General features: G+C 39.8%; 1 protein-coding gene across 2 annotated transcripts in view; it reads right to left on the reverse strand.

Moving 5' to 3' along the window:
* LOC149811788 (chromatin modification-related protein EAF1 A-like) overlaps nucleotides 1–20,998 on the reverse strand; it is a 96,896-nt gene extending 75,898 nt beyond the window's left edge. The window contains exons 1-11 of one of the 2 annotated variants that reach the window (XM_089993731.1): nucleotides 19,828–20,998; nucleotides 19,674–19,728; nucleotides 19,165–19,262; nucleotides 17,674–19,078; nucleotides 17,478–17,597; nucleotides 17,002–17,265; nucleotides 14,545–14,742; nucleotides 12,946–13,026; nucleotides 7,310–7,373; nucleotides 6,641–7,227; nucleotides 6,513–6,566 (exon numbers count right to left, since the gene is read on the reverse strand). In XM_089993731.1, coding sequence (XP_089849857.1) covers nucleotides 6,513–6,566; nucleotides 6,641–7,227; nucleotides 7,310–7,373; nucleotides 12,946–13,026; nucleotides 14,545–14,742; nucleotides 17,002–17,265; nucleotides 17,478–17,597; nucleotides 17,674–19,078; nucleotides 19,165–19,262; nucleotides 19,674–19,728; nucleotides 19,828–19,916 — 3,015 coding nt within the window. In that variant the 5' untranslated portion in view covers nucleotides 19,917–20,998. The remainder of the gene's footprint in view (nucleotides 1–6,512; nucleotides 6,567–6,640; nucleotides 7,228–7,309; nucleotides 7,374–12,945; nucleotides 13,027–14,544; nucleotides 14,743–17,001; nucleotides 17,266–17,477; nucleotides 17,598–17,673; nucleotides 19,079–19,164; nucleotides 19,263–19,673; nucleotides 19,729–19,827) is intronic. The other variant, XM_089993732.1, reaches the window with a different exon arrangement.
* Between the last annotated feature and the right edge of the window lie 3,448 nt (nucleotides 20,999–24,446).

The raw sequence follows: 24,446 nt of genomic DNA on the forward strand, positions 1-24,446 counted from the left end.
GCCAAGAGAGACACCTATGGAGGTCGTGGCATACTTCTGACACCCAATATACAAGGACAAAGACCCATTCTCACTTGTTTTCTATGCAACATGAAAGGACACATTAAAGCAAATTGTTGGTTTAATCCTCAAAACAAAGGGAAAACTCCACACGCAGAGTCTAGGAAGGATGGAGAAGTAAAGAAGTTGTTGTTGGCAGCCTTGGCAGGATTGAATATGAAGCAAAATGATAAAGGAATTTGGTATGTCGACTCTGGAGCAGCTACTCATGTCACAGGTGATGCAGGTAAACTCTTGACTCTTACTCCTTATGTTGGTAAGAATAGCATAGTCACAGGAGATGGATCTCATCACTCAATCTCACATACTAGAAATGTCATTATACCAATGTCAAAGTCCTCTCTTAAACTTCCAAGTGTCATCCATGCACCTAATATTCAAAAGAACATTGTTTTTGTCTCAAAACTTGTTGATGATGTCAATGCTTCAGTTGAATTTACTCCCTCTTCTGTTTATGTCAAGGATCTTCGCACGAGGAAGACATTCGCTGAAGGAAAACGATGGGCAACATGTATATCTTTCAAGAAGATCCTTCCTCCATTCATTCTGACTATTCATCCTTGAAGCCTCACCAACGTCAATTTTTTTATTCTGATTTTATATTTAATATTTCTGAATGTAATAAGCCAAGACTTTGGCATAGTCGTCTTGGCCATTATGGTCGTCATTTTATTGAAAAACTTATCTTGAATAATTTTATTCCTAAGTCCAGTCTGAGTTCAGAGGTCGTTGATACAAAGTGTTCTAGTTGTCTTTTATGTAAGAGTCATGTCTTACCATTTGCTTCCATCAATAAAAGAGCTTCAAGGCCATTTGAGGTCATTTGTTCAGATGTCTGGGGTCATGCCCCAATTACTTCCCTTTCTGGCAGTAAATACTATCTTATTTTCATTGATAGTTACTCACGTTATACTTGGATATTTTTTATGAAGCACAAATCAGAAGTTTTTGGATTGTTCCAAAGATTTCATTCTTTTGTTCAAAATCATTTCTCTACCAACATTCTCAATTTCCAGTGTGATGGAGGAGGTGAATTCTCCTTGAATGACTTTGTTGGTTTCCTTCAACATAATGGGATAAAAAGAAGAGTGTCTTGCCCGCATACACCTCAACAAAATGGGATTGCTGAGAGGAAGCATCGACATATTATAGAGACTGCAATGAGCATGATGCACGGGAGCAATCTTCTTGTATCATTATGGACTGAGGCCTTTCACTCCACAGTCCATGTGATAAATCGATTGCCCATGAGTATCTTAGAAAATAAGTCACCATATTTCTCTTTTTTTGGCATACAACCTGATTACCATGCATTACGTGTGTTTGGGTCTGTTTGCTATGTTCACATTGACAGCTCACTCAGACACAAGTTCCAAGATAAAGCCTTAAAATGTAGGTTTATAGGATATGCAGAAGACTACAAAGGGTACAGGTGCTATGATCCTCTGAGTAGGCGTGTCAAGGTATCAAGGAATGTAATTTTCGCAGAGATGAACTTTGATGCTCAGGATGCTAATTCAACCCTTCATGCTGATAACTCAAGCCCCAACTTTGAGGTATACTACCTATGGTTAAATTCAGAACTTTTTTCAAATGGTAAAGTAGACTGTCCAGAAAATTGCAGTCAGAAGGAAACACATGAGGAATCAGCAAATGGAACTCAAACGGAAGAAAATGTTCCACATGTCTTGGAACCAGCAAGGTATAAAGGTATTGTGTACACCCGGCGAGAGAAAGAGCCCTCATTCGTCTCTTGTACGAGTACAGATCCATCTTCACAGACAATGGATATCAGAAGATCCTCACGGATTCGACATCCACTTGACAGGTGGATAAGTTATAAAAAAAATTCATTGGATTTTCAGTTGTTCTTGACATCCATAAGTAAAGAGGAAGAGCCCATCATGTTCTATCAAGCTGCGAGTTCTAGAAGATGGGTAGAAGCCATAAATGAAGAAATGGAAGCTCTACATGAATGTGGAACATGGAAGATTGTACCCAGGCCACAAAACAGAAATGTTGTTGGGTCAAAATGAGTGTACAAGATAAAGTATAAACCAGACGGGAGCATTGAAAGGTACAAGGCTAGACTTGTAGCCAAGGGATTTACACAAGAGGAAGGCCAAGACTTTGATGAAACTTTCAGTCCTGTAGTTAAAATGGGGACCATTTGCATTGTGTTGGGTCTAGCCATTAAATATGGATGGACATTGAGCCAACTGGATGTAAAAAATGCTTTTCTGCACAGGGATTTAAAAGAAGTTTACATGAAACCACCCACTGGATATGAAGAACGAGAAGCCAAAGAATATGTATGCAAGTTAAAAAGAGCACTCTATGGTTTGAAACAAGCCTCTTGTTCCTGGTTCGACAGTTTTTCTCTAGAGATACAACGGCATGGCTTCTCTCGGTCCCTTCTGGATCACTCATTATTTATTCACAATGAACAAGGAGTCACTACTTTACTATTAATATATGTAGATGACATCATCATCACAGGGAACAGTAAAAGTCACATTGAGCAGGTGAAGAAGTTATTAAATCAGAGATTTAAGATGAAAGATTTGGGAGAGCTGCGATATTTTCTTGGGGTAGAAGTTGATAAAAGAAATGATACACTCACCCTTACTCAGCACAAATACACGTTGGACATTCTCAGCAGAGCAGGCATGACGGATTGTAAGCCGTTGACAACTCCAAGTGTCATTCATCAGAAACTGAGTTCAAAAGAAGGGGACATATATGAAGATCCCACTAAGTATCGCAGCTTAGTTGGCATGTTGCAATATCTGACTTTTACTAGACCTGATATAGTATATTCGGTTAATCAGGTATCCCAGTTTATGCATGAACCTCATATGTCACATATGAAGGCAGTCAAACGTATACTTCGTTACTTGAAGGGTACAATTGGTGATGGGCTGGTATACAAGAAAAGGGAATTAGATCCAGGCGGGGGCCATGAGGGCCATGAGATTGTCACTTATGCTGATGCTGATTGGGCGGGTGATCTAGACGAACGACAATCAGTATCCGGTTATTGTAGCTTCATTGGGCCAAACTTGATATCCTGGAGCAGTAGAAAACAAAAGGCGGTTGCTAGATCGAGCACTGAGGCTGAATACAGATTCATGGCCACTGCCACGACCGAGGCTACATGGATAAGACATCTCCTGACAGAAATGAGAGAACCGATTGCTCGGTCACTGTTGTTGAGTGACAATCAAAGTGCCATCAACATGTCCTTCAATCCCATCCACCATAGTCGAGCAAAGCACATTGAAATAGATCAACATTTTATTAGAAAAAAAGTTGAATATAAAGAGATTGAGCCTATGTATGTGCCAACCTATGTCACATGGGTGCGGGTGCGGGTGCGGGTGCGGGTGTGACACGGGTGCGGCGCAATTTAAAAAATTTTGGACACGGGGACTCGGCTATATATATATTAAAAAAAATAAAAATAAAAATAAAAATATATATATATAAGACTCGGTCAAAGTTGTGCCCATTAGGGGACAGGTGATGAGTTGTGAAGGCATTCTGTACACTTTCTTCATACAGGAATAATTCACTTTTGGGCACTTCATACACTGTAATAATTCACTTTCTTCGTACAGGAAAAAACCACAAAAACTTGAGTTGTGCCCATTCTGTACTTAAAACTTGAAAGTGTACAGGTTTTTTAGTTGTGATGGGTTTTTTTCCTTACAGCTGTAGCCCAGAAAATTAAAAAAAAAAATTAAAAAAAAAAATCCAAAAAATGGACCAAAATGACCCTGGGTGCGTTGACCACACCCAGAGTCGGGTTGACCGAGTCCGAGCCGCACCAGTGTCGGTGCGTGTCGACGCGGGTGCGGCGACCTTGGAGCCGAGTCCGTGTGACATAGGTGCCAATTGAAAAACAAGTTGCTGACATTCTCACTAAAGGGTTGACGAAGGACAGATTTTGGTTTCTGAAAAGCAAGTTGTACATGGTTCAGCACCATGCACAACTTGAGGGAGGCTGAAAAGAAGTCATCACGGTGTATATGTCTGACCCGATCCATTTATATATTGGATTGGGTCCAGACTCAATTGGTGTATATGTATATTAACATGTTCAAAAGGGTATTTTCGTACCCTAGTTTTTACTTTACTTAATACATTAAATAGAATGATAGGGTCAGCCGATTATCGACTGAACCCCTTTCTCTAAAAACCTCTCTCTCTCTCTCTCTCTCTCTCTCTCTCTCTCTCTCTCTCTCTCTCTCTCTGTGAGAGGCAAGGTGGAGATCGAAGGCTCCTTTCTTTCAACCTTGACTCAAAAATGAATACTATGTGTGTGAACCCCAAGTCGGGTTCGGGATTTTGAGAATCCTCTGAGGTGCAATGACTTGCACAGGAAAATAATTGAGAAATCAAAATGCATTTATAAACATGAGATTCGTGAGGCTCTGGGTATACCTGAAAGAGGGTATATGTTACCAGACCTCTCGTGGTGCGCTAGCTCGCACATGGTTATAAAGAAGAGGTTAAATAAAAATATAAAAATAAAACCTTTGAGATTTTGGGTACACCTGCAAGATGGTGTATGTTACCAGATTCTCCGGGCTCTGGGTATACTTGAAAGACTGTATATGTTACTGGATCCATGGTCTACCTTGAAGAGGGTAGGTGGTACAAGCTTCGTGGACGTTCTTGTATTTTCGTGAGAGCTAGGCGTCTCACCGGGTCCTCAGTCCACGAAGTTAAGGGACCAGGACTACCATTGTATCCTAGGTGGTAGATCCAAGTCTTCTGCAGAAGTGTCATAGGGTGCATCCTAATTCTTGTTCTAGCCACTGGGGAATACTCTCTCGGTCATGGGTTGTCTCCTTTGGATATCCGTACGGCTAGTCATACGGGTTATTAAATAATAGACCCCCGTATGGTCTCGGTCTGATACGATGTTGAATGTATGTACGTACCTACAAGGTAATTGAAACATAAACATAAAAAGTTTACATTTTTTTCCAAAATGTTTTTGAGTAAATGTTGAAATTCTTGTAGTGGATCTTATAAATAATGGAAACACATAGTGCCGGTAAGAATGAATACATATCTGGTATTTTTTCTGTTTTCATAGCAAAGTAGAAAGCATGTTTACCTTAGTAGAAATTTCCTTCTTAGCAAGTTATATTGCATAGAACTTTACAATCGTAAATCTGTAAATGTTGCACATATTTGTACACAGGACACTGAGCACCACATATAAATATAATGCTTCTTACGCAGACAGGAGAGTCTGACCTTTCTGCTTTAAATGTTTTTCAGGTAACGAGTAATTTAAAGCATTGGGGCGTCGTTCTGGATTGGGTCAAGAGATCTCCATTATTTAGTGTTTTTGGTTATGTTGAACTCTGATTAGTGTAGCTACTTTTAATTGATGTAATGGATATTTTAATGAATGAATGAAGTTATTTAGTACTACTTTGTGACTTACCTGTAATGCACCCGACTTGTGTTTTCGCACTTCCGCTATTTAAAAAAAAAAAATTACTCCAAAATTCTTACTCAAAAATAAAAAGTTGGGGCGTTACACATCCTCTGCCTCCCTGTGTTATAAAAGCACATGGTGCATCACCATCCAAATAAATTGGCATCAGACGCTGGATGCTAATACTCATGGCAGACATTGATGCACTTATGACATTATCCATGTAAAATAGCACATTTTCTGGCTCATGCATTGATGCAGTTGGTTATTCAGCCAGGCCTGACTCACCTCAAATATCTATTTCAGCCAGAAGATGTCGTTTTAGAAAGCTCCTATAATTGCTCTGGTGCTAATGATGCCAAGACTATGGCATGAATATTGAAACATTATGCAAAAATCAATTCCCCTGTGCATTCATACAGCAGACCAATCGTAATATAAAAGGCAAGAAAATGAACTAAAAAACCAAACAGTACAAAGAATAGGACAAATTAGAGAAACTTTGGGACTCAACAAAGATCCAAGTGATAACATCAAGAAGGAAAAGGGGCTTGATATTTAACAGTAATGTGTTCAAAGTTGATTCTAAGAATTCAAATATTCAATCTCACATAAAATCATAAATGATGCATCTCAAGTAACAAAAGTATCTAGCCTGGCAGTGGGCAGCCACATAGTTCAGACATCCTTGCATCTCACGGTCAAAATCTAACATGAGGGTGAGGGAAGCAGCCCACAGGGTTTTAGGATGCCTGGCATGGTGACCATAGAACAGCAGGCCTCCCAAACTGGCGTTGGTTTCCTTATGTCATAAATCCGAAGAAAATAATGGAACAAAACGAGCTGAACTAAGCACCATATTTTATTTTTGGACCTATTCACTACATAAACAGCAGGATAATTGATGTGAAAAGTTATGGTTTAATGCATAACAGGTTTCAAGCACTTATGGCAAGCATACTAAAATCTAAACAGAAAAGAAGATCAACATAACCTGTTCAATATGGTTAACTGGTTCGGGCTGCCATCTCTGTTCATACTCAGGACCCTGAACATTTATTGCAATCAGCTTCGCAAATAGCATAAAGTAACTAACTCAACCCTCAAAGAAAATAATCATACTTTTCCTGAAATAGTGCACCCTGGAGCTTCAGTTGAAGTCAAAAAGATCCTATAACCTATAGGCTTTGCCTTCTTTTTGGATTTAGAGGAAACTTCAGCTGCATCAAAAGGCATTTGCTTTACAAATTCACCTGCAGATACAACTTCCATGCTTTTCTTAGGTTGAGAACCACCCTGCAATGAACTACGTTCGTCTTGAAAAGAACTTGTATCTCCACTTGAAGCATCATTTTTGTTCACCAGGTGCACCCCTCCAACTGCCCCAGCACCAAACGGGCTCACAACACGTTGCCTTGCAGCTGTGCGAACACGTTTTGTCGGGATAGAGCCAACATTTAGACTGCTAGAATCCCTTTTTCCAGTAACAGGTGCTATTGGGTTCTCGAACTTGCCATCTATGAAATTCCCAAAGGCCATACCAGATATTGGTTTTGATTCATATGGCCTTGCAACATATGACTTCTGCAAGGTTTTTCTTTTCTTTGAAGCAAATTTTGACAACTTGCTACCTGCAAAAGCACCAGGCAAATACCTGCTGCCATTTTCACAGTCATCCTCTTCATATGTGGTCTCTTGAGCTGTAAAATCTGAATCAAGTAGTAACATGATCAAGAAAAAGACTAAAAGCATAAAATCAATGGAAACAATGGAATAGAATATCCTTGATACCTGTGGCAGAGTCAACCAAAGAAGATGCCTCATAGTCCTTATGCTTCATGCCAATGCCAGATTTCTGATAAGACAGATTGTTAGAGTTAGCGTGAATTAGTGTATGGTACCCACTATTAGAATATGGATCGAATATGGATCCAGTAGAGGATCCATATCATCCACCGCCTCTTAGGTGTATATGTGTAATATGTATTTCTTATACAGGGCAGTTTTGTCCATGTAAAAATTTTTGTAACCCTATTATGCTTAATAAAGGATTAGTGCAGCGTGTAAAAGAATCAAGTTGCTGCTGATTCCCAACAAGGACCCGAGTTCTCTTTCTCCCCTATCCCTCTCCTTCTCCTTTCCCGATACCTGCAGCACTTTTAACATGGTATCAAAGCAACAACAACTCTGGGCGTAAAAAGGGTCTTCATCGGGAACGTGAAAAGCTGAGTTCTCCTCCTCATCGTCATCAGGTCAGGTTTTGTCATTTTTATTTTATTTTTACTTCTTCCTTCCTGTCTCACGCAATAGCTTATTTTATCTTTTCATTTCTTCCTTCTTGTCTCACGCGACCTCTTTTGGTCACGTGAACGTCATCTGATCACGTTAGCCGTGCGTTTCCTCACCTGTTTTTGCCTGCTCCAGATCTATTTGAATCAAATCAGCATTTCCCATCTGTCTTTGTCTGTGTTTCATCTCCCAGATCTGATTGTGCACCTTATTCAGATTTGTTGTCGTCATTCTCTTCTTGATTCTTTAAAATTCTGTCGTGACATAGTTTCTTTGTGTGCCGAGTTTTGTCATAAAGCTTCAGCCTTTACAATATCAGTCTAATTTCTGTCGTACAGCTGATTTCTGTCATAAGTCTGCAAATGGATAGTTCAGCCAACTTGGTCTTTCCTCCAACTTCCTTGGGCAGCTAGTTTCCGAAAAACAGAATACCAACAACTATTTGATTTGGAAACGGCAGATTACTCCTTTCATCCGAAGCCAAGATCTTTCAGGTCACTTGGATGGCTCCACTCCAACGCCTCCAGAATTTATCACACAAGAAGCAAAAGAGGATGGAGGTTTACCAAACATTATTCGTAATCCTACCTTTGTTACTTGAATGAAGCACAATCAGGCTCTCGTCGCGTACATCACTTCCACATTGTCACAAGAAGTATTAGTTTCTATTCCTGATGATTGCACTGCTAAAGTACTGTGGGAGACTCTAGCTCAGATATCAGAGGCTAAGGTGTTATATCTCAAGCGTGAGTTTCAGCTTTTAAAAAAAGGGGACAATGACCATTATTGAATTTTTAAATCAAGTGAAAAGCATCACAAATCAATTGGACATTGTTGGATATCCAGTGTCAGATAAAGAAAAAGTGCAGCAGACACTGAATGCCCTGGGATCAGAGTATCATGTTCTTGTCACTTCTTTATTGTGCTTGCCTACGCTGCCTAGTTTTGAGGATTTACGTGCTAAGTTGTTCCAATACGAGATGTCCTTGAAAAGCATTTCTGATACTACAGCAGGGCAATCATCTATGCACGATGTTCTTGCCACAGGGATGACTGTTGACTGTGCACAAGGAGGGCGTGGCAGAGGCAGAGGAGCACAAATTCAGGGTGGATGTGGGTTGCTACCTACACCAAATGTCACTCCCAGCCTTTCAAAGAATGTTCCTACATGCTACCAGTGCAACAAACATGGCCACATCAAAGCCAACTGCTGGTTCAAACCTCAAAACCGCAATAGAATGCAAAACAATAGAAATGTTGCTACATCAGGATCTGTGGGTACCTTTCGGGTCAGTGATGATGCTAAGGATCTTTTCTTGTCTGCTATGGCTAACTTGAATCTGAAACAGAATGATGATGAAATATGGTATGTAGACTCTGGGGCAGCAGCTCATGTCACTGGCAATGCAGGTAAGTTCTCTACTTTGATCCCCTATTTTGGTAAATCTAATATTGTGACTGGAGATGGGACTCACCATCCTATTTCAAACGTAGGCAACGTCTTCATCTCTTTGTTTGAATCTTCATCCATTGAATCTTCATCCACTCATTTATCTAATGTTGTCAATGCACCAAATATAAAGAAAAACATTGTCTTTGTTTCTAAGCTTGTTGACTCTACTAATTCATCGGTTGAATTTACTCTTACTTCTGTCTTTGTCAAGGATCTTCAAACGAAGAAGATGTTTACTAAATGAGAGCGACGTAGAAACATGTATATCTTCAATGAAGATCCAGTCTCCAGTGTTCTGAAGCCCCCCAAGTCTGATCACGCCTCCAGAAGTGTTCTAAGTATATCCCAATGTAATAAGCGAGAACTTTGGCATTCCCGTCTTGGTCATTATAATCAAGTTTTTATTGAAAAACTAGTGTCCAATGGTTTTCTTCCAGAGTCTGTTTCACCTTCGTTGAAGAATAAAATGTGTCCCAGCTGTCAAATCTGCAAAAGTCATGTACTTCCTTTTCATCAAATAAATAAAAGAGCCTCCATGCCTTTTGAGATAATATGTTCTGATGTTTGGGGCCCAGCCCCCAATCCTTCCTCTTCTGGAAGTAAATATTATGTATCCTTTATTAACAGTTTTTCTCGCTTTACCTAGATATTCTTTATGAAACACAAATTAGAGTTTTTTCTTATTTTTCGTCACTTTCATGCCTACGTTAAAACCCAATTCTCCCAAATTAATCAAATTCTCCAATGTGACGGAGGTGGTGAGTATTCCTCCAAAGAATTTTTAGATTTCCTCCAAGATAATGGGATACAGCGTAGAGTTTCTTGCCCGTACACTCCACAACAAAATGGAATTGTTGAACGTAAACACAGACACATTGTGGAAAGTGCAATGAGCATGTTGCATGGTTGTAACTTGCCTATTAGTTTTTGGACAAAAGTCTTTCATACCGTCACCCATGTGATAAATCGGCTTCCTATGCCTATTCTTGAAAATCAGTCCCTCTATTATGTTCTCTTTGGTGTACTTACGAGTTTTTGGATGCACATGCTATGTACATATTGATAAATCCATGAGAACTAAATTTCAGGATAAAGCCTCTATATGCCAATTTGTAGGTTATGCAGATGAACACAAGGGTTACAGGTGCTATGACCCTGCCACTAAGATCAGAATTTCCAGAAATGTTGTTTTTGATGAAGATAGTTTTCTGGAGAATAAAGCAAATTACAATCGTGAACATATTGACACCACTACTAATTGGTATGATCCACGGCTCAGTGTTGAACTTATATCACATGTTGCAGAACATACTACTTTGGCTTCTAACAGCATACGTGATGAGATGGTTCGGATGAGGCATCGAAATAAGAATGTCTGAGATACAAAGAAAATGTATATACCAGGAGACTCAAAGAGCAAAGAGATGTGCCTGCTGAAGAACACGTGGCATTGTCCAATAACAGAGAGGGACCAAGAAGATCGGGCAGGATAAGGCATCCTATTGAAAAGTGGGTGAGTTATGATAATTTGTCAATGGATTTTCAGGTCTTTCTATCCAAGATTGAAAAACACAAAGAACCGCTTGGTTTTTGTCAAGCTATTCATTCTAACAAATGGATTGAAGTTATGAATGAGGAAATCGATGCACTTCATGAGTGTCAAACATGGGAGATAGTTGCCCGCCCCCCAAGATAAAAATGTTGTTGGCTCGAAATAGTTTTATAAGATTAAATATAAACTGGATGGTAGCATTAAACGATACAAAGCACGTCTTGTTGCCAAAGGTTTTACTCAAGAATACGGTCAAGATTATGGTGAGACATTCAGCCCAGTGGTGAAAATGGGAACTATTCGTATTATTCTTGGCCTGGCAGTTGAACATGGGTGGACCCTTAGTCAACTTGATGTCAAGAATGCATTCTTTCATGGGGATTTAAAAGAAGAGGTTTACATGGAGCAACCTCAAGGTTATGCAGAGGGAGACCCAAAGGAATATGTATGCAAATTAACCAGAGCATTGTATGGCTTAAAGCAAGCCTCCAGATCATGGTTTGAAAGCTTCTCCTTAGAAATTCAGAACCACGATTTCATCCGTTCCCAACTAGATCATTCTTTATTCATATACAAGGATGGTACCATTGTGATTTTCTTACTTATATATGTTGATGATATCGTGATCACTGGTAATGCTCCAGACCACATTCAACGAATTAAAGTTTTACTAAGTATGCGATTCAAGATGAAAGACCTTGGGGAACTGAGATATTTTCTTGGTGTAGAGGTGGACAGACAGGATGGAAAAATGTCATTAACTCAACACAAATACACTCTTGATCTTCTGGCCAAAGCAGGAATGACAGATTGCAAACCTCTGCCTACACCCAGTGTTGTCAATCAAAAGCTCAGCATTTGTGATGGTGAATTATATCCTGATGCAAGCATCGTAGTTTAGTGGGCATGTTACAATACCTTACTTTTACTAGACCAGACATCGTATATTCCGTAAATCAAGTATCTCAGTTCATGCATGAACCGAAGACTGGTCACATGGATGTCGTCAAACGTATTATTCGTTATCTAAAAGGCACGGTGGGTGATGGACTCACATATGTACAATCTTCATGGGGGACACCAAAATGTGACATATTGGCATATACAGATGCAGACTGGGCAGGGGACTTAGATGAAAAAAGATATGTTTCAGGATACTGTGTTTTTATTGGTAGAAATCTTGTCTCATGGAGTAGTAGAAAGCAGAAGGTTGTGGTAAGATCTAGCACAGAGGCAGAGTATAGATCTATGGCAGCTGCCACAGCTGAAGTGACCTGGATTAGGCATCTACTTACAGAAATGGAAGAGAATGTCTCAAGTTCCACTCTTATGTGTGATAATAGAAAAGTTATACAAATTGCGCTCAACCCTGTTCATCACAGTTGGACCAAGCATATTGAAATGAACCAAACATTTCATCAGGCAAAAGATAGCAAACAAAGAGATTGAACCAGTTTATGTGCCTTCCGAAGATCAAGTCGCCGATATGTTCACAAAAGGTCTCACAAGTAACCGTTTCTGGTATCTGAAGAACAAGTTGCACATGGTTTACTCTCATGCACAACTTGAGGGAGGGTATTAGAATATGGATCGAATATGGATCCAGTAGAGGATCCATATCATCCACCGCCTCTTACGTGTATGTGTAATATGTATTTCTTATACAGGGCAGTTTTGTCCATGTAAAAATTTGTGTAACCATATTATGCATAATAAAGGATTAGTGCAGCGTGTAAAAGAATCAAGTTGCTGCCGATTCCCAACAAGGACCCGAGTTCTCTTTCTCCCCTATCCCTCTCCTTCTCCTTTCCTGATTCCTGCAGCACTTTTAACACCCACTAGTTTTCTAATCCATTTCTACTATATGGTGTAGTCACTGTAGTCCATAGTTCAGACATCCGAATGATGAGGAAACTGATCAAAACAAGACATGCATTTTACAGGTTTACAAGCAATTCAATGAACAAGCATTACAAAGATGTCACAGGGAAATGGATGACAGAAAGCAAGTTGCAACTCCATCAGTGTTTAACATTCTGAATCAAAAATAGAATCTACTGCAAAGTCAACTGACATGATTTAAATTTCTAGTGCTTAAAAAAGGTATTTAGGAAATAAAAATAATATGATTACCTCATTTGATGCCCAAAGAGATTCAAAAGACTTCCGATAAGTATCCATTGCAACAGGAGTAACTCTGAAGAAAAGACTTTCCTGACAAGAAATCCAACAAACATTTTGAGCTACCTAATCTGTTTTCAGAGCATGTTTTGAAAACAATACAATTCAATAGAGGCTTGCATGCCCAGGAGCTCAAGCCCATATTCCACCATCAGGAACAAGAGGTTCACAAAGTGATGAGCCCAACACCATCCACACCATTCATAAACAAAACAGAACTGCGAATCAACATCACCTAACCAGTAATAAGGCTATGCTGCATAGTTTAGTGAAAACTAATGCTTCAGATTCAATGTTTTGGTTGAGAATTTTCATAAGTTGAATGTGAAAAGAAAATTATTCTTTTTCAGAGAAGTGAAGGGGGAAATATATAAATAGTTTTGTAGAAGGAAAACAATAGGAATAATACAAACGCGTTATCATTTCTTTCCTTTCTGCCCTTTTTCAGGAAGGGTGGGGAGGGAAGAGAACGATAACAGATTTTAACAAAAGTTCCTCAACTAAACATAACAGGATTTCAGTCAATATGATTGGTCTTAAACACTTTTAGTGGTTGATAGATTCACTTAAAAGATGATAGACATGACATAATGTAAGGACTACATGTAGAGTTCAATACTTGCACAGAACATCAACACTAAGGGTGCACTTGTGATGCAGGAGTGGAGAAGAACCGGGTCTATAAGGGTCCATTTGGATCCACTTTATGTTTCAGATTTTTTTTATTTTGTATTTGGATATTAGGTCCAAATGATGGACCCATATCTAATTAGGAAGTTAATCTTGACAGGAACTTACTTTAAGTAGAGTTTATCAATTAGGTAGTTTGTTTTGATTGTGGTTAGGGATTCTCATCTATAAAAAGATGAGAACTCTTAGAGTTTATTCAGAGTTGATATGAGAAATCCCAGTTAATTCCTTTATTTAATTTCTAGTTATTTCTTTTTCCCATTATTTTTTGCTTTTCCCTAGTTTTTCCTGCTTTCCTAGATAAAGTTAGATATTCATAGTTTTGGTAGCATAGTTTCTTCATGAATCCAAGTTTGGATTTGCATAAACTTGTCAAGAACTCATGAATCGCAGTGTGACTTTTGCATCCTGCATGGCTACAGTAAAAAACAAGCTCCACAGGACATGCTTTGTCCTGCAGGGGCGCATGTGCCTCCATATCAAACGCAGAACAATGACACACGTCCCCATGCGGTGTTTTTCCAGCATATCAAATACACATTGATTATAGACATTTGTAACGATGTAGGCGCACAAAGACGTTCACAGAACCTTCTAGTTTAGGCAAACTCCTATATATCTTTTGTTTGATGGTGACCTTTCTACAAATAACTATTATTATGCTACGCTAATTTTAGGGCTCCTAAAGCTGCGGAGTTTCTCTTTCTAAATTCTAAGCCACTATTTAAGATCCGAAAATCTTGATTCTAAAGTCCCCATTCTGAAAGAGACTATACAGATCATCTATGTATACCAGCTACTTACCAACAGAAACATACATTAACTTGGTATATGATAGAAAAGGGAAAGAAGATGTCACACCTCAGAGGACTGATCTTCTGATAGAGCTTGCAATATTCCAGCATCCACTCTGTCAGGAGTCATTGGTGCCTCAGCTTGAATAGCAAGATCATCAGGTTGATCATACTTCAGAAATCTCACAGCATAAGACAAAATAGGAAGTGGTGATTTTCTTTCAACATATTTTGCATATGGATGTTTGATGTAGTCCTGAAAATGCTGCCAATATAAGCTTAATTCTAACTTACGTGGAAGATTCCAGAGGCTCAACAGCACAAGAAAACAGAGGACGCATCAAGAGAATCTAACATGTAAGCATATCCTGATTGCTCAAAGAAGCCAATTTTAGGCAAATTTCTTGAAAATAACAGAACATGACAATAAAGTTCACAACAAGATCCATAACATAATTGGCAACAATTTGATGCCCCATGATTCTGTTTGTGTGCAATGTTTTGTGGATCTGACCCTTTATTATCAAAGTCAGCAACTAGGCACCAACGAGAAGGCCTAGTTGCAGCCCTGCCACCTAAGCCCATGCACCTATGTGGTAGGGTTTACTTTTGCCTACTAGTCGGTGCCTAGGACAACTAACCGGCAACTAGGTTGTCACTGCCTAGACACAGGGACAGCATAGTCATAATTTTTTGTTAGACCAGGCCCAAAACTGGCCCTTTTTCTTTTACTTCAACCAAAGAAAAGGTAAAAAAAGGAATCTCTCTCTCTCTCTCTCTCTCTCTCTCTCTCTCTCTCTCTCTCTCTCTCTCTCTCTCTCTCTGCTTGAGTGATAAGGCAAAGGAGAAGAAGGAGGTGGAGGAGAAGCGGAAAAAGTACACCATTTTTGTTTTCTTTTTTCTCTTCTTCTCCTTCTGTCCCATCCCCCTTATTCTTCTTCCTCTTTCCGTTTTCTTCTTCTTTTCAACCCATCTTTCCTTTTTCTTTTCTTTTTTTATTCTGTCTTCCTCTCGCACATTCCCTTATTTTTCTTCTTCTTTTTTCCGCCTCTTTTTCTTCCTTCTTCTTCTTCTTTATATATATATATATATATATATATATATATATATATATATATATATATATATATATATATATATATATATATATACATATATATCTGTTTTTCACAGCCATAATCATATGTTATTAACTCTAACAATTTATTGTTATTTTTCTTATTTTTTGTTATTTTGGTCTTAACTAGGTCAAATATGCCCCGACTAGTTCTCATAGGGGTCCACCGGCCAGGCGCTGACTAATGCTTTTGACTACATAGATCTGACCATCTAGATGTGATAAACAGTCTTTTTAGTATGTGTAGACAGGCTTTTAAAGGATTTAAAAATCAATGATTCATGATGCACCATTTTACAAGAAAGAAAAACCAAATTCAAAATTGGATCAAAGGCATGTTTCTCATTAGACAAACCGCTGCAAACACATCTACAAGTTTTGATTGACTAGATAAATACTTGCAATCACAAGTTTCTACAAGATATTGAAAGGTACCCTCAAGGGTAGCATACTCTCCAGCAGCCATATTATTTTCTAATTTGCACATTAAATGTTCTGTGGAGCTGACTGCACAAATGCAATACCCAAAGCCTTTTTAACAGAAAACATGGATCAGATATAGAGTTTTTGATGTGTACAAGAGTTTTTAAAGGCGTTCAAAATTAACTGCCAACAATTAACCAAGATTGCACCCCAAAACAATGTTGAAATTTTACATTAAAACAATTAGGGCTAGAGTATGTTTTCGCTAAACAAACAATTACACATATGCATGCACACAGACGTGCATGCACGTATACATGTATATACAGATGTTCTATATTTTGGACCAAGACCTGACCAAATTTTGGCTTTCACTGTTGTCAGGTTGGCCATGACATCAGGTCTCAGGTGGGGTTAAGTACTTTTCCCAGTCATATATACAGTTGCCCAACTTAGCCTTTAATTTTGCTACTCAGGCTTTTACCATCCACAGAGCCAAGTTTCTGAATGTTCTAAGATAACTGCAATATTCACCACTCATGGAGAATATTTAGTAAATCATTCATCTGACAGTTTGCAGTTGACGAATTCAACAGACATGCTCAAAGCACCTAAAGTCCTTCCACAGCTTTACAGCATTTACTAAGCATCAGATAAGGGCATCTTAATCTAAACCAAATATGTCCAGTTTTACGTAAAGCATGTTGTGGCAGGACAGAAGAAGTTCAGGTTTGATCTAGCTGCATGACAAAATTTACAATCCATATATAGGCATTTCTGAAACTTGACGTGCCTGTTGAAAAGCTGAACAATGAACATTTTGAGCTCAATGTCCTAGACAGGCTTGAGAATATTGCCACTATCACATGAAGTAAAAGCCTAGTTATAAGATGAAAATAAGCAAGAGAGAGAGAATAACCTTTGGATAATGTATGCAATGAACAAGTAAATAGATGATATGATAATAAGCTAAAAGCAAAACACCTGAGCAGGATTTTCTCCTGCCATGCACCCTTCAAAAGCCAAGCTGCAATTGTTGTTGAGCGATCCACCAAAAGATACATCTTTTCCTTCACTCAAGGTGCTGATTAATTTATCATCTTTTAGCATTGCTTTAGCTGACTGCCAGAAATCCATGATGGCACTTGCCAGCGTGCGAGCTACTTTTCTTATCCGTTTAATGGTAGGATCTCTAAGAGCAACCAAACGGCAAACATGGGCTGCAGCAGCTATCTTCCAAATGCGCTCCTGCTCAAAGCATGAAAACACAGCTATCACTTATCTTAAACCTTCTCAACATGGAAGCTGCATAAAACTGCTCAAGAAGGGAAAAAAGGGATGTCGAAGCAAGAACATTTTACAGCAAATGTAAGTGAATAATTACTGAAAGAAGCAAAAATAGAACCTAAAAATCCAACTAGGAAGAAGAAAAATACAATTGATGCATATAAAAGACCCACCTGCATGAAATCATTTGCTAACCATGCCATTTCCTCAAGAACAAAGTCCCAGTGACATTTCCGCCTTTCCACTGGAAGGGTACTATTGGTTGACAACTCACAAGTCCTCTTCAATTCAGCCTGACTATCAACTGTCCAGTCACTTCATGCCTAAAAACAACTTTTTTTATATGGGCGAAAGAGTTTCAGACTTTACCTTTGTGCCCTGAGATTCTTTGGAAATAATGTCTGCATGCATCTTCTTTTCCAGTTCTTTTTGACTGCTTCCATTATCAAGCACTGTAACAGCTATTGAACACTCTTCAATGAGAATATCCTCAGGAGGTGAACAGCTGGAAGGAACAGAAGTGCAAGGAGGTCTGACCTCAGAATACAAACTTTCCTTTTTTGAGTTGGAAGGATCATTGGATTGATCTTCCAGCTTTTCAGCCACTTTGTCGGGAAGGTTGCCTGATACTCCTGCATCGTTTTCACTGACAAGTTTCTCACTGCTCTGTAAACCGGTTCTACTATCACATACTTCCTCCTCAACTTTAACTTTAACTTGAACATCAGCATTCAAAAGATCGGATTGATTGGATTCAAGATTTTTCTCGTGCAGGTCAACAGAATCACATTTAAAACTTTCCTCTGGCATGACAGGCTGCTTTTCAGCGTTAGCGTTAGAACCACTCTCCCCTTTTATCATTGAAGATTTGTCATTCTTAGAGACCAAGTCAGAAGGGTTTTTCTCTGCATTTACCCCGCTGCCTTCATCCATAGGTCTAGATTCTTCAAAAATAATTGCAACTTTTTCTGCTTCGCCAATTTGAGAAGCAGTTGTAGCATCATTAAGCTGAAGTGATGATCCATCTTCCCTTTCACCATCTGGGATGGATGCCGTGGAACACATTGCATCAGGTTTTTTCTCAGGAAATGCTTCCTGAGAATCATGAAATACATCATGTTCAGAGGACTTTTCAGATACCATAATATTTGACTTATCTTCCGGGTTTGCCTTTATTGGATTGTCAGGGCCATCCTGATTCTGAACAGAATTCAACTCCATTTCCAATGGAGTACTGGAGGCAAGATTATCCAAGACATTAATGTTTGGACTTGAAGGCTTTGAATTAGTAACAGAACAAGCATTATTCTCTTTATCCTTGAGTGATTCACCTCCAGGTGATTTTTCATCCTTCAAATCCCAGTTCCATGACAAAGTTGAATTTCCATTAGCAGCACGAATTTGAACTGTATCAGCAGATGACAACCGAGCAACATCTCGACTAGATCTCGACCTTTTTCTCCGAGCATAAGCTTGCCTTTTCATGCCAAGCCGGACAACCAATAAATCTTCTGCTTCTTTTGCATTGCATCTTGAACCTGTCTGGGACGACTCTTCTGTAACTGGAAGTTTTGCTCTCTTATTAGAACGAACTCTTTTATTAGAACGAACTTCGCTCCTCTTGCCAACCAGGAGATCATTCTCCCCATCAAAGAACAAAAGATTGTCGGCAGTATGTGGTTCCCTACCAAGACAAGACCCAGGCCTTCCGCTGCTCTCCGCTGAGTCTCCTCCATTCGGCAATGCTGCTATTGCAAAGCTACATTTTGCTTCACTGCAAATAAGAACAGACAAATACCATCTAGATAATTACTACTGCAAACTAAGTTTCGTTATGCTACTTGAAGTAACCATGATTACCTTGTCAAATTGTTCTTAGCTGGCTGATCGGCAAGCGACGTAGACTGCAAACTAAGCGCAGCAGCCGGCCCAAATTTGAAGTTCAATGGATTGCCCCCCTGCCAAAGGTCACAAATCTCATTATTAGGATTCTCTGGGCAAAGGAAATTTTTGCGATAAATTAAAAAATCTGTTTTTCTTGAAAAAATATCAGTATATTTAAATTTTAAAAATATATAAACATATTATAAAAACATTAAAAATATATAACAATAAAATCATGTGATAATATGCCAATAAAAAAAGGATATTTTCAAATAAGCAATATTTTGAAAATATCATGACTTTTCAGGATTATATCGATTTTCTAAAATCTCGCAATAAAAATGGAAAGGTTATCAAGAAATGGTCGATAATTGTGACTACGCCAAAAATTGAAACTACGTATGGTCTGAAGTGGACAGTGAAGATGTGAATTCGTCATCCTCATCCTAATGCAAGCAAAACCAAAGAAACCTCCACGCTCGTACCTTCTCGAGAAACTTCAATTCCCTTCTTCGTTCCTCCCGGACATCGTATTCCTGCCTGAATTAACCAATTAACCGAACAGATACATGCTCTTAGAATGACTCTAGAGAGACAAAGAACCAAAAAATTTGCCCGTTGATAGAAATTCAGCACTACCTTAGCTCCGCCTGGGCCTTTTCAATGGCTGCATGACGTGGAGAGGCTTTGCTATCCGCGCCTTCTCCATCGTCCCCGCCCCCTCCCATGGAGCCTCAGATCATCCCCGGCTCTGTGATGTTCGAATTTTCACTTCCTGAATAACCATCTCCATGCATTGTGCTACAGAGCTGGTTAACAGTTCCACACTCCAAAAACCACTCAGTTTGTTAGCATCAATGGGCGACAACCAACGAGAAACTGCATGAAGAAGCGTTCTCGCAGGATCCCACTTCAGGCGCAAAGGAGAAGCCCCGGAAAAACTGGCACATACCGAAAGAGAAGTTCGCTAGAGGTGCCTTATCTGCAAATTCACACACTGCGACTAACGCCAACTTTCCGCAAACAGGTGCAGCTTATCCAGAGCCAGGTTTCGAGCTTCCAGCAGCATGCAAACCAGAAATTTCCTTGGAAATGGAGTTCAATAACCCGTCAATTCCGGAGGAATCCCGCCCGCGCCAGTCGAAGGCAAACAAAAGCAGGCGCGTTCTGGTAGCAACGTGCTACGGCCTCTTAAACAAGCGGCAAGCTGCAACTCGAATCAGGAGCTAACGAAAGCGCACGAGTGCGGCTTCTGCTCGCTCCATGAAGCGAAATTTGTCCACCGTTAACACTAAACCAATTCCGTTCTGGTGCCGGCCGACAGTTCCGTCGAATTCGGCCTATATTACGCGGTCGATCGAGCGAATCATACACCACAAGCTTCAACAAAGAACCGCATGAAGTACAGTGTGGAAGGGAAGTAAAAGGACCCTAACTCCCAAACACCAGAAAGGCTGCACCATTCGATACCCTAAAAGAAGGATGTGTTGCAGTGCATGCTGGAATGCTGCCCATGCACAGAATCAGCAAACCGCAACACCAATTCAAATTTGAAAGAAGGCGAGAAACAAAGAGAGGAAGAAGCGCAACGGCATCTATTAAACCGTTCGTCCAGCTCCCGGGAATCAAAGAAAAGAAGGAATCAGAAAATTTGTAGAGAGGGAGAGGGGAAAGGGTGGGGCGATCGTTTCCCCTCAATCAACAGCTCCTATCGACTCCGGAAAAACCTCCGATGCCGGAAATTGTTGTCCAAAACAATGCCCTAGGTCAGAGAGAGAGAGGCACGAAAGTTGGATCAGATTTGGACCCAAATTTTGATCTTGTGATGGGTACTATAAAGTCTAAACTCTAAACTCTGAAGTAGTATTTAACTCGTAGGGGTGTAGTAAACGGCATGGAGTTCTAAACCAGATCCGATACAGATGAGTGTAAATCCGAATCCTGGGTCGGATTCGGGACATACATAGTAGGGTCAATTTAGATCCATTGTAGCTTTTCTACTTGGAGCTCGAGAATCGTACTTGTTTTTAATCAGATCCAGTACCATTTGGAACCACAACTCATACGGATCCAAAAACTCCAATGCGCCATCTGAATAGAATCCGGATCTAAAACCTGGCGGTCCCGGACCACTCTTCCAAAAGATTGATCCAGTGTCAGATCCCTACCCATACCCTACCTGTTTTTATCCTTATAAACTGGGATGACGGCAATGGTTCGGGTTTCAATTTGGAGAATGGGTAATTAGGAGCCAATATAGTGTTTTTTTTTTTTTGTGGTATACAGCTGCTAGGGGCGTAACTGGTTCCCTTCTTTTAACAGGTCTAACATTTGGTCCCAAGCCTGACCCGATATTAATCAGGTTCAGGTTGGCGTTTGGGTATGGATAAAAATATAAACCCATACGGATTATTGGGTTTTGGTATAAACTGCGTCAGGTACAGACAGCGCAGGTTTTAAACAGACCTGTTTCTAAATCAGGTCTAAAAGTTAGATCCCAAGCTAAATCGGTGTAAGAAAGGTTTGGATTTGGTTCTGGGTATGAAACGCATTGGGTCGGATTGAATTGGTTTAGGTATGAATTAATTTGGATCTCTACTAGGTCAGGTATGCAACGAGTTTGAGTTCAAACAGGTTCAAGTTTTGGGTCATTCGGGTATAGTTGGGTTGATTATAAAATTATTGGAGTCTAATTGTTTTATGTAGTAGATGGGTTTGGGTCCAAGTCGGTTCTGGCACATAAAGCATGGAACCAGTTGAATCAAGTATAGAATCAGGTCAGGTACAAACTGGCTTGTTTTATAATTCTCTTACCATAAAACTGACCCATTTTGGAAAATATGCTCAAGTTTTGGATCCGAGCTGGCCCAATGGATCTGTCAAAATCGGGCTGGGTCCAGTCTAATTGATTCACGATACCTCCATATACATCGGTTTGAGGGTTATGGCTTGGTTATGGGAGTCCTTACCAGATCCGACCCTGTTAGTTTTTCATCCCTACCAGATCTAAGGGAAGTCTGGATCAGGTGCAATCACATAGCACAAAATTTATGCATTAAACACCTGATTGCCCTCCAAAACTTGGCCCCACAACTAGCCCCGTCCTCAAGATGGAGGGTGATGAGGTGCTTAATGCATAAATATTTGTGCAATCATATTGCACCTAATCTTTTCGCATCTAAAAGTGGCATGGACTGGGGTTGGGCTTGGGCAAGGATCAGGTTGGACCCTTAGGGTATGTTTGATGGATTGTCTAGGGTTGGACAAAATGAATAAAAAAGACAGAACATTGGTTTTGTTCGTTCTGTAACAATTGTTCTAAGTCCAACGTTTGTTTGGACCGTACTCAGATGCTATGTTTCAAATGTCCGTTGTTTGATGGTGATGTGCCAACAGCCACCGATGATATTAAGGCTGGAGATCTGAAGGATTGATACAGAGAAGTTTGATCGAAGAAGAAGGGGCTCCCCATCGCTCACTTGGATGAACGGGATGGGCACGGAGACTGAAGGATTGAGCTTCCTCAATCCTGGGTGCTCAAGGAATATCTGGGCATGTTGAGGTATCATCGAACTCAACGGGTACGTGAAGCAGCAACTCAACCAACTACTCACAAGACCCCCCAATCTATATCCTTGTATACACCGAACTCACCACATTATATACCAACAACACCCGCTTATAGGCTTGGAGCCCTCAATAAAACTCCAACTTTACCTCCCTCTTCTCCGCGCAGGCTTAGGTGCACTGTCAACACGAGGAATTATGTTAGATGATACTCAAACCATCCCTGAGGGGTTGGTACTTGTAGTTTTATTTCAGAGTTTGTGAACTCTTTTTGTGACATGTTTTTCTTTATGTATTATCAACCAACATTGTTGGGTTTTTGTAAGATGTTTTGTAACATATATAGATTTTGTCATTTTAATTTTTAGTTCTTTAAACAAATCCTGACTTAGTCATCATTTGCTATGAAGATGCAAAGTATGAATAACGAATCTATTGACGAATGGTCTGAACAACACAGATTCATCATAGATTTCCTCCATCAACACCTTGGCCAATGCAATCCAAAGTCAACTTCGTACTAAAAGGGATCAGGTTGTGTCTTCTAAGGTGAACCATCATCATAACTCCATCACTTATGAAAAAAATTTAAAACTTGATCCCATGTACTTCGCTGGCAAGACCGATCTTGAGCTCACCAAAATTTGGGTCAAGGAGATTGAGTGAGTTTTTTAAGTACTATCGATACTTGAGACAAAGAAGATAATTTTTTGTACATATCAGCTTAAGGATAACACCCAAAAATGGTAGGACGAGACCCAGGGTATCCATTTTCTGAGAGCAACAGTTACTCCTTAAGAAGCTTTTTGTGGTGCATTTCTAGCAAACTATTTTTTCTCACATGCACGAGACAAAAAGAAATAATTTTTGAAGTTATGCCAAGGTAACTCAAGTTTGGTGGATTACACCACGAGATTTTAGAACTTAGAACGATATTGCTCCAGCCTGTTCAAAGATGATCACGAGTGGGCCAGAAAATTCATTAAAGGACTGAAGGAAGGACTCTGACACCGGGTCCTGACCAGTATGCCCTCGACTTTATCTGCGACTGTTGCGGCAACCAATCTTTTAAATAATGGTTGGGAGCTTTTTAAAGGTGTCCTAAACAAGAAGCCACCTATTGTTGGTGGTGATCATAAGAAGGTTCTCTCGGGTAGCCAAGTTAAGTTGAAACCTTTTTAAAGGCAGAACAACGGAGGAAAGAAGTTCATTCCTTTGGCCAAGAGGCAGAGACCACAAGGTGGTCTCTGACACCAACAACAGTTCAGTGATGTCTGCCTCAAATGCGGATGTATGCATAGCGATCAAACATGCCCTCGTGAGACAGAAGGATGCTTATACTGCGGCAAAATAGACAATTTCATACAGGAGTGTGGCAAAAAGGAGGTGGATGACCTCAAGGGAGATGTTGAAGTACCCCATCCCCCTCGACCTCCTCAGTAGCAGCAACTCAATACCCAAAAGAGGGTGGCGAGACGAGTTTAAGCCACCACGATCGAACAACTGACCAAAAGATAACTCATTTAAGGTACCATTCTAATCATTGGCCAAGCTGCTTTAGTACTTTTTTATTGTAGTGCCATATATTCCTTCATTGATGTTAAGTTTGTTAATAAATTGTGCATACCTGTAAAACCTCAAAATAGTGTCTTTGATGTGTATAACCCGATTGGAAAGAACATAGTTTGCAT

This window comes from Nuphar pumila, chromosome 17, assembly GCF_984573655.1.
Source record: "Nuphar pumila chromosome 17, dmNupPumi1.hap1.1, whole genome shotgun sequence".
NCBI classification, from domain to species: Eukaryota; Viridiplantae; Streptophyta; class Magnoliopsida; order Nymphaeales; family Nymphaeaceae; genus Nuphar; species Nuphar pumila.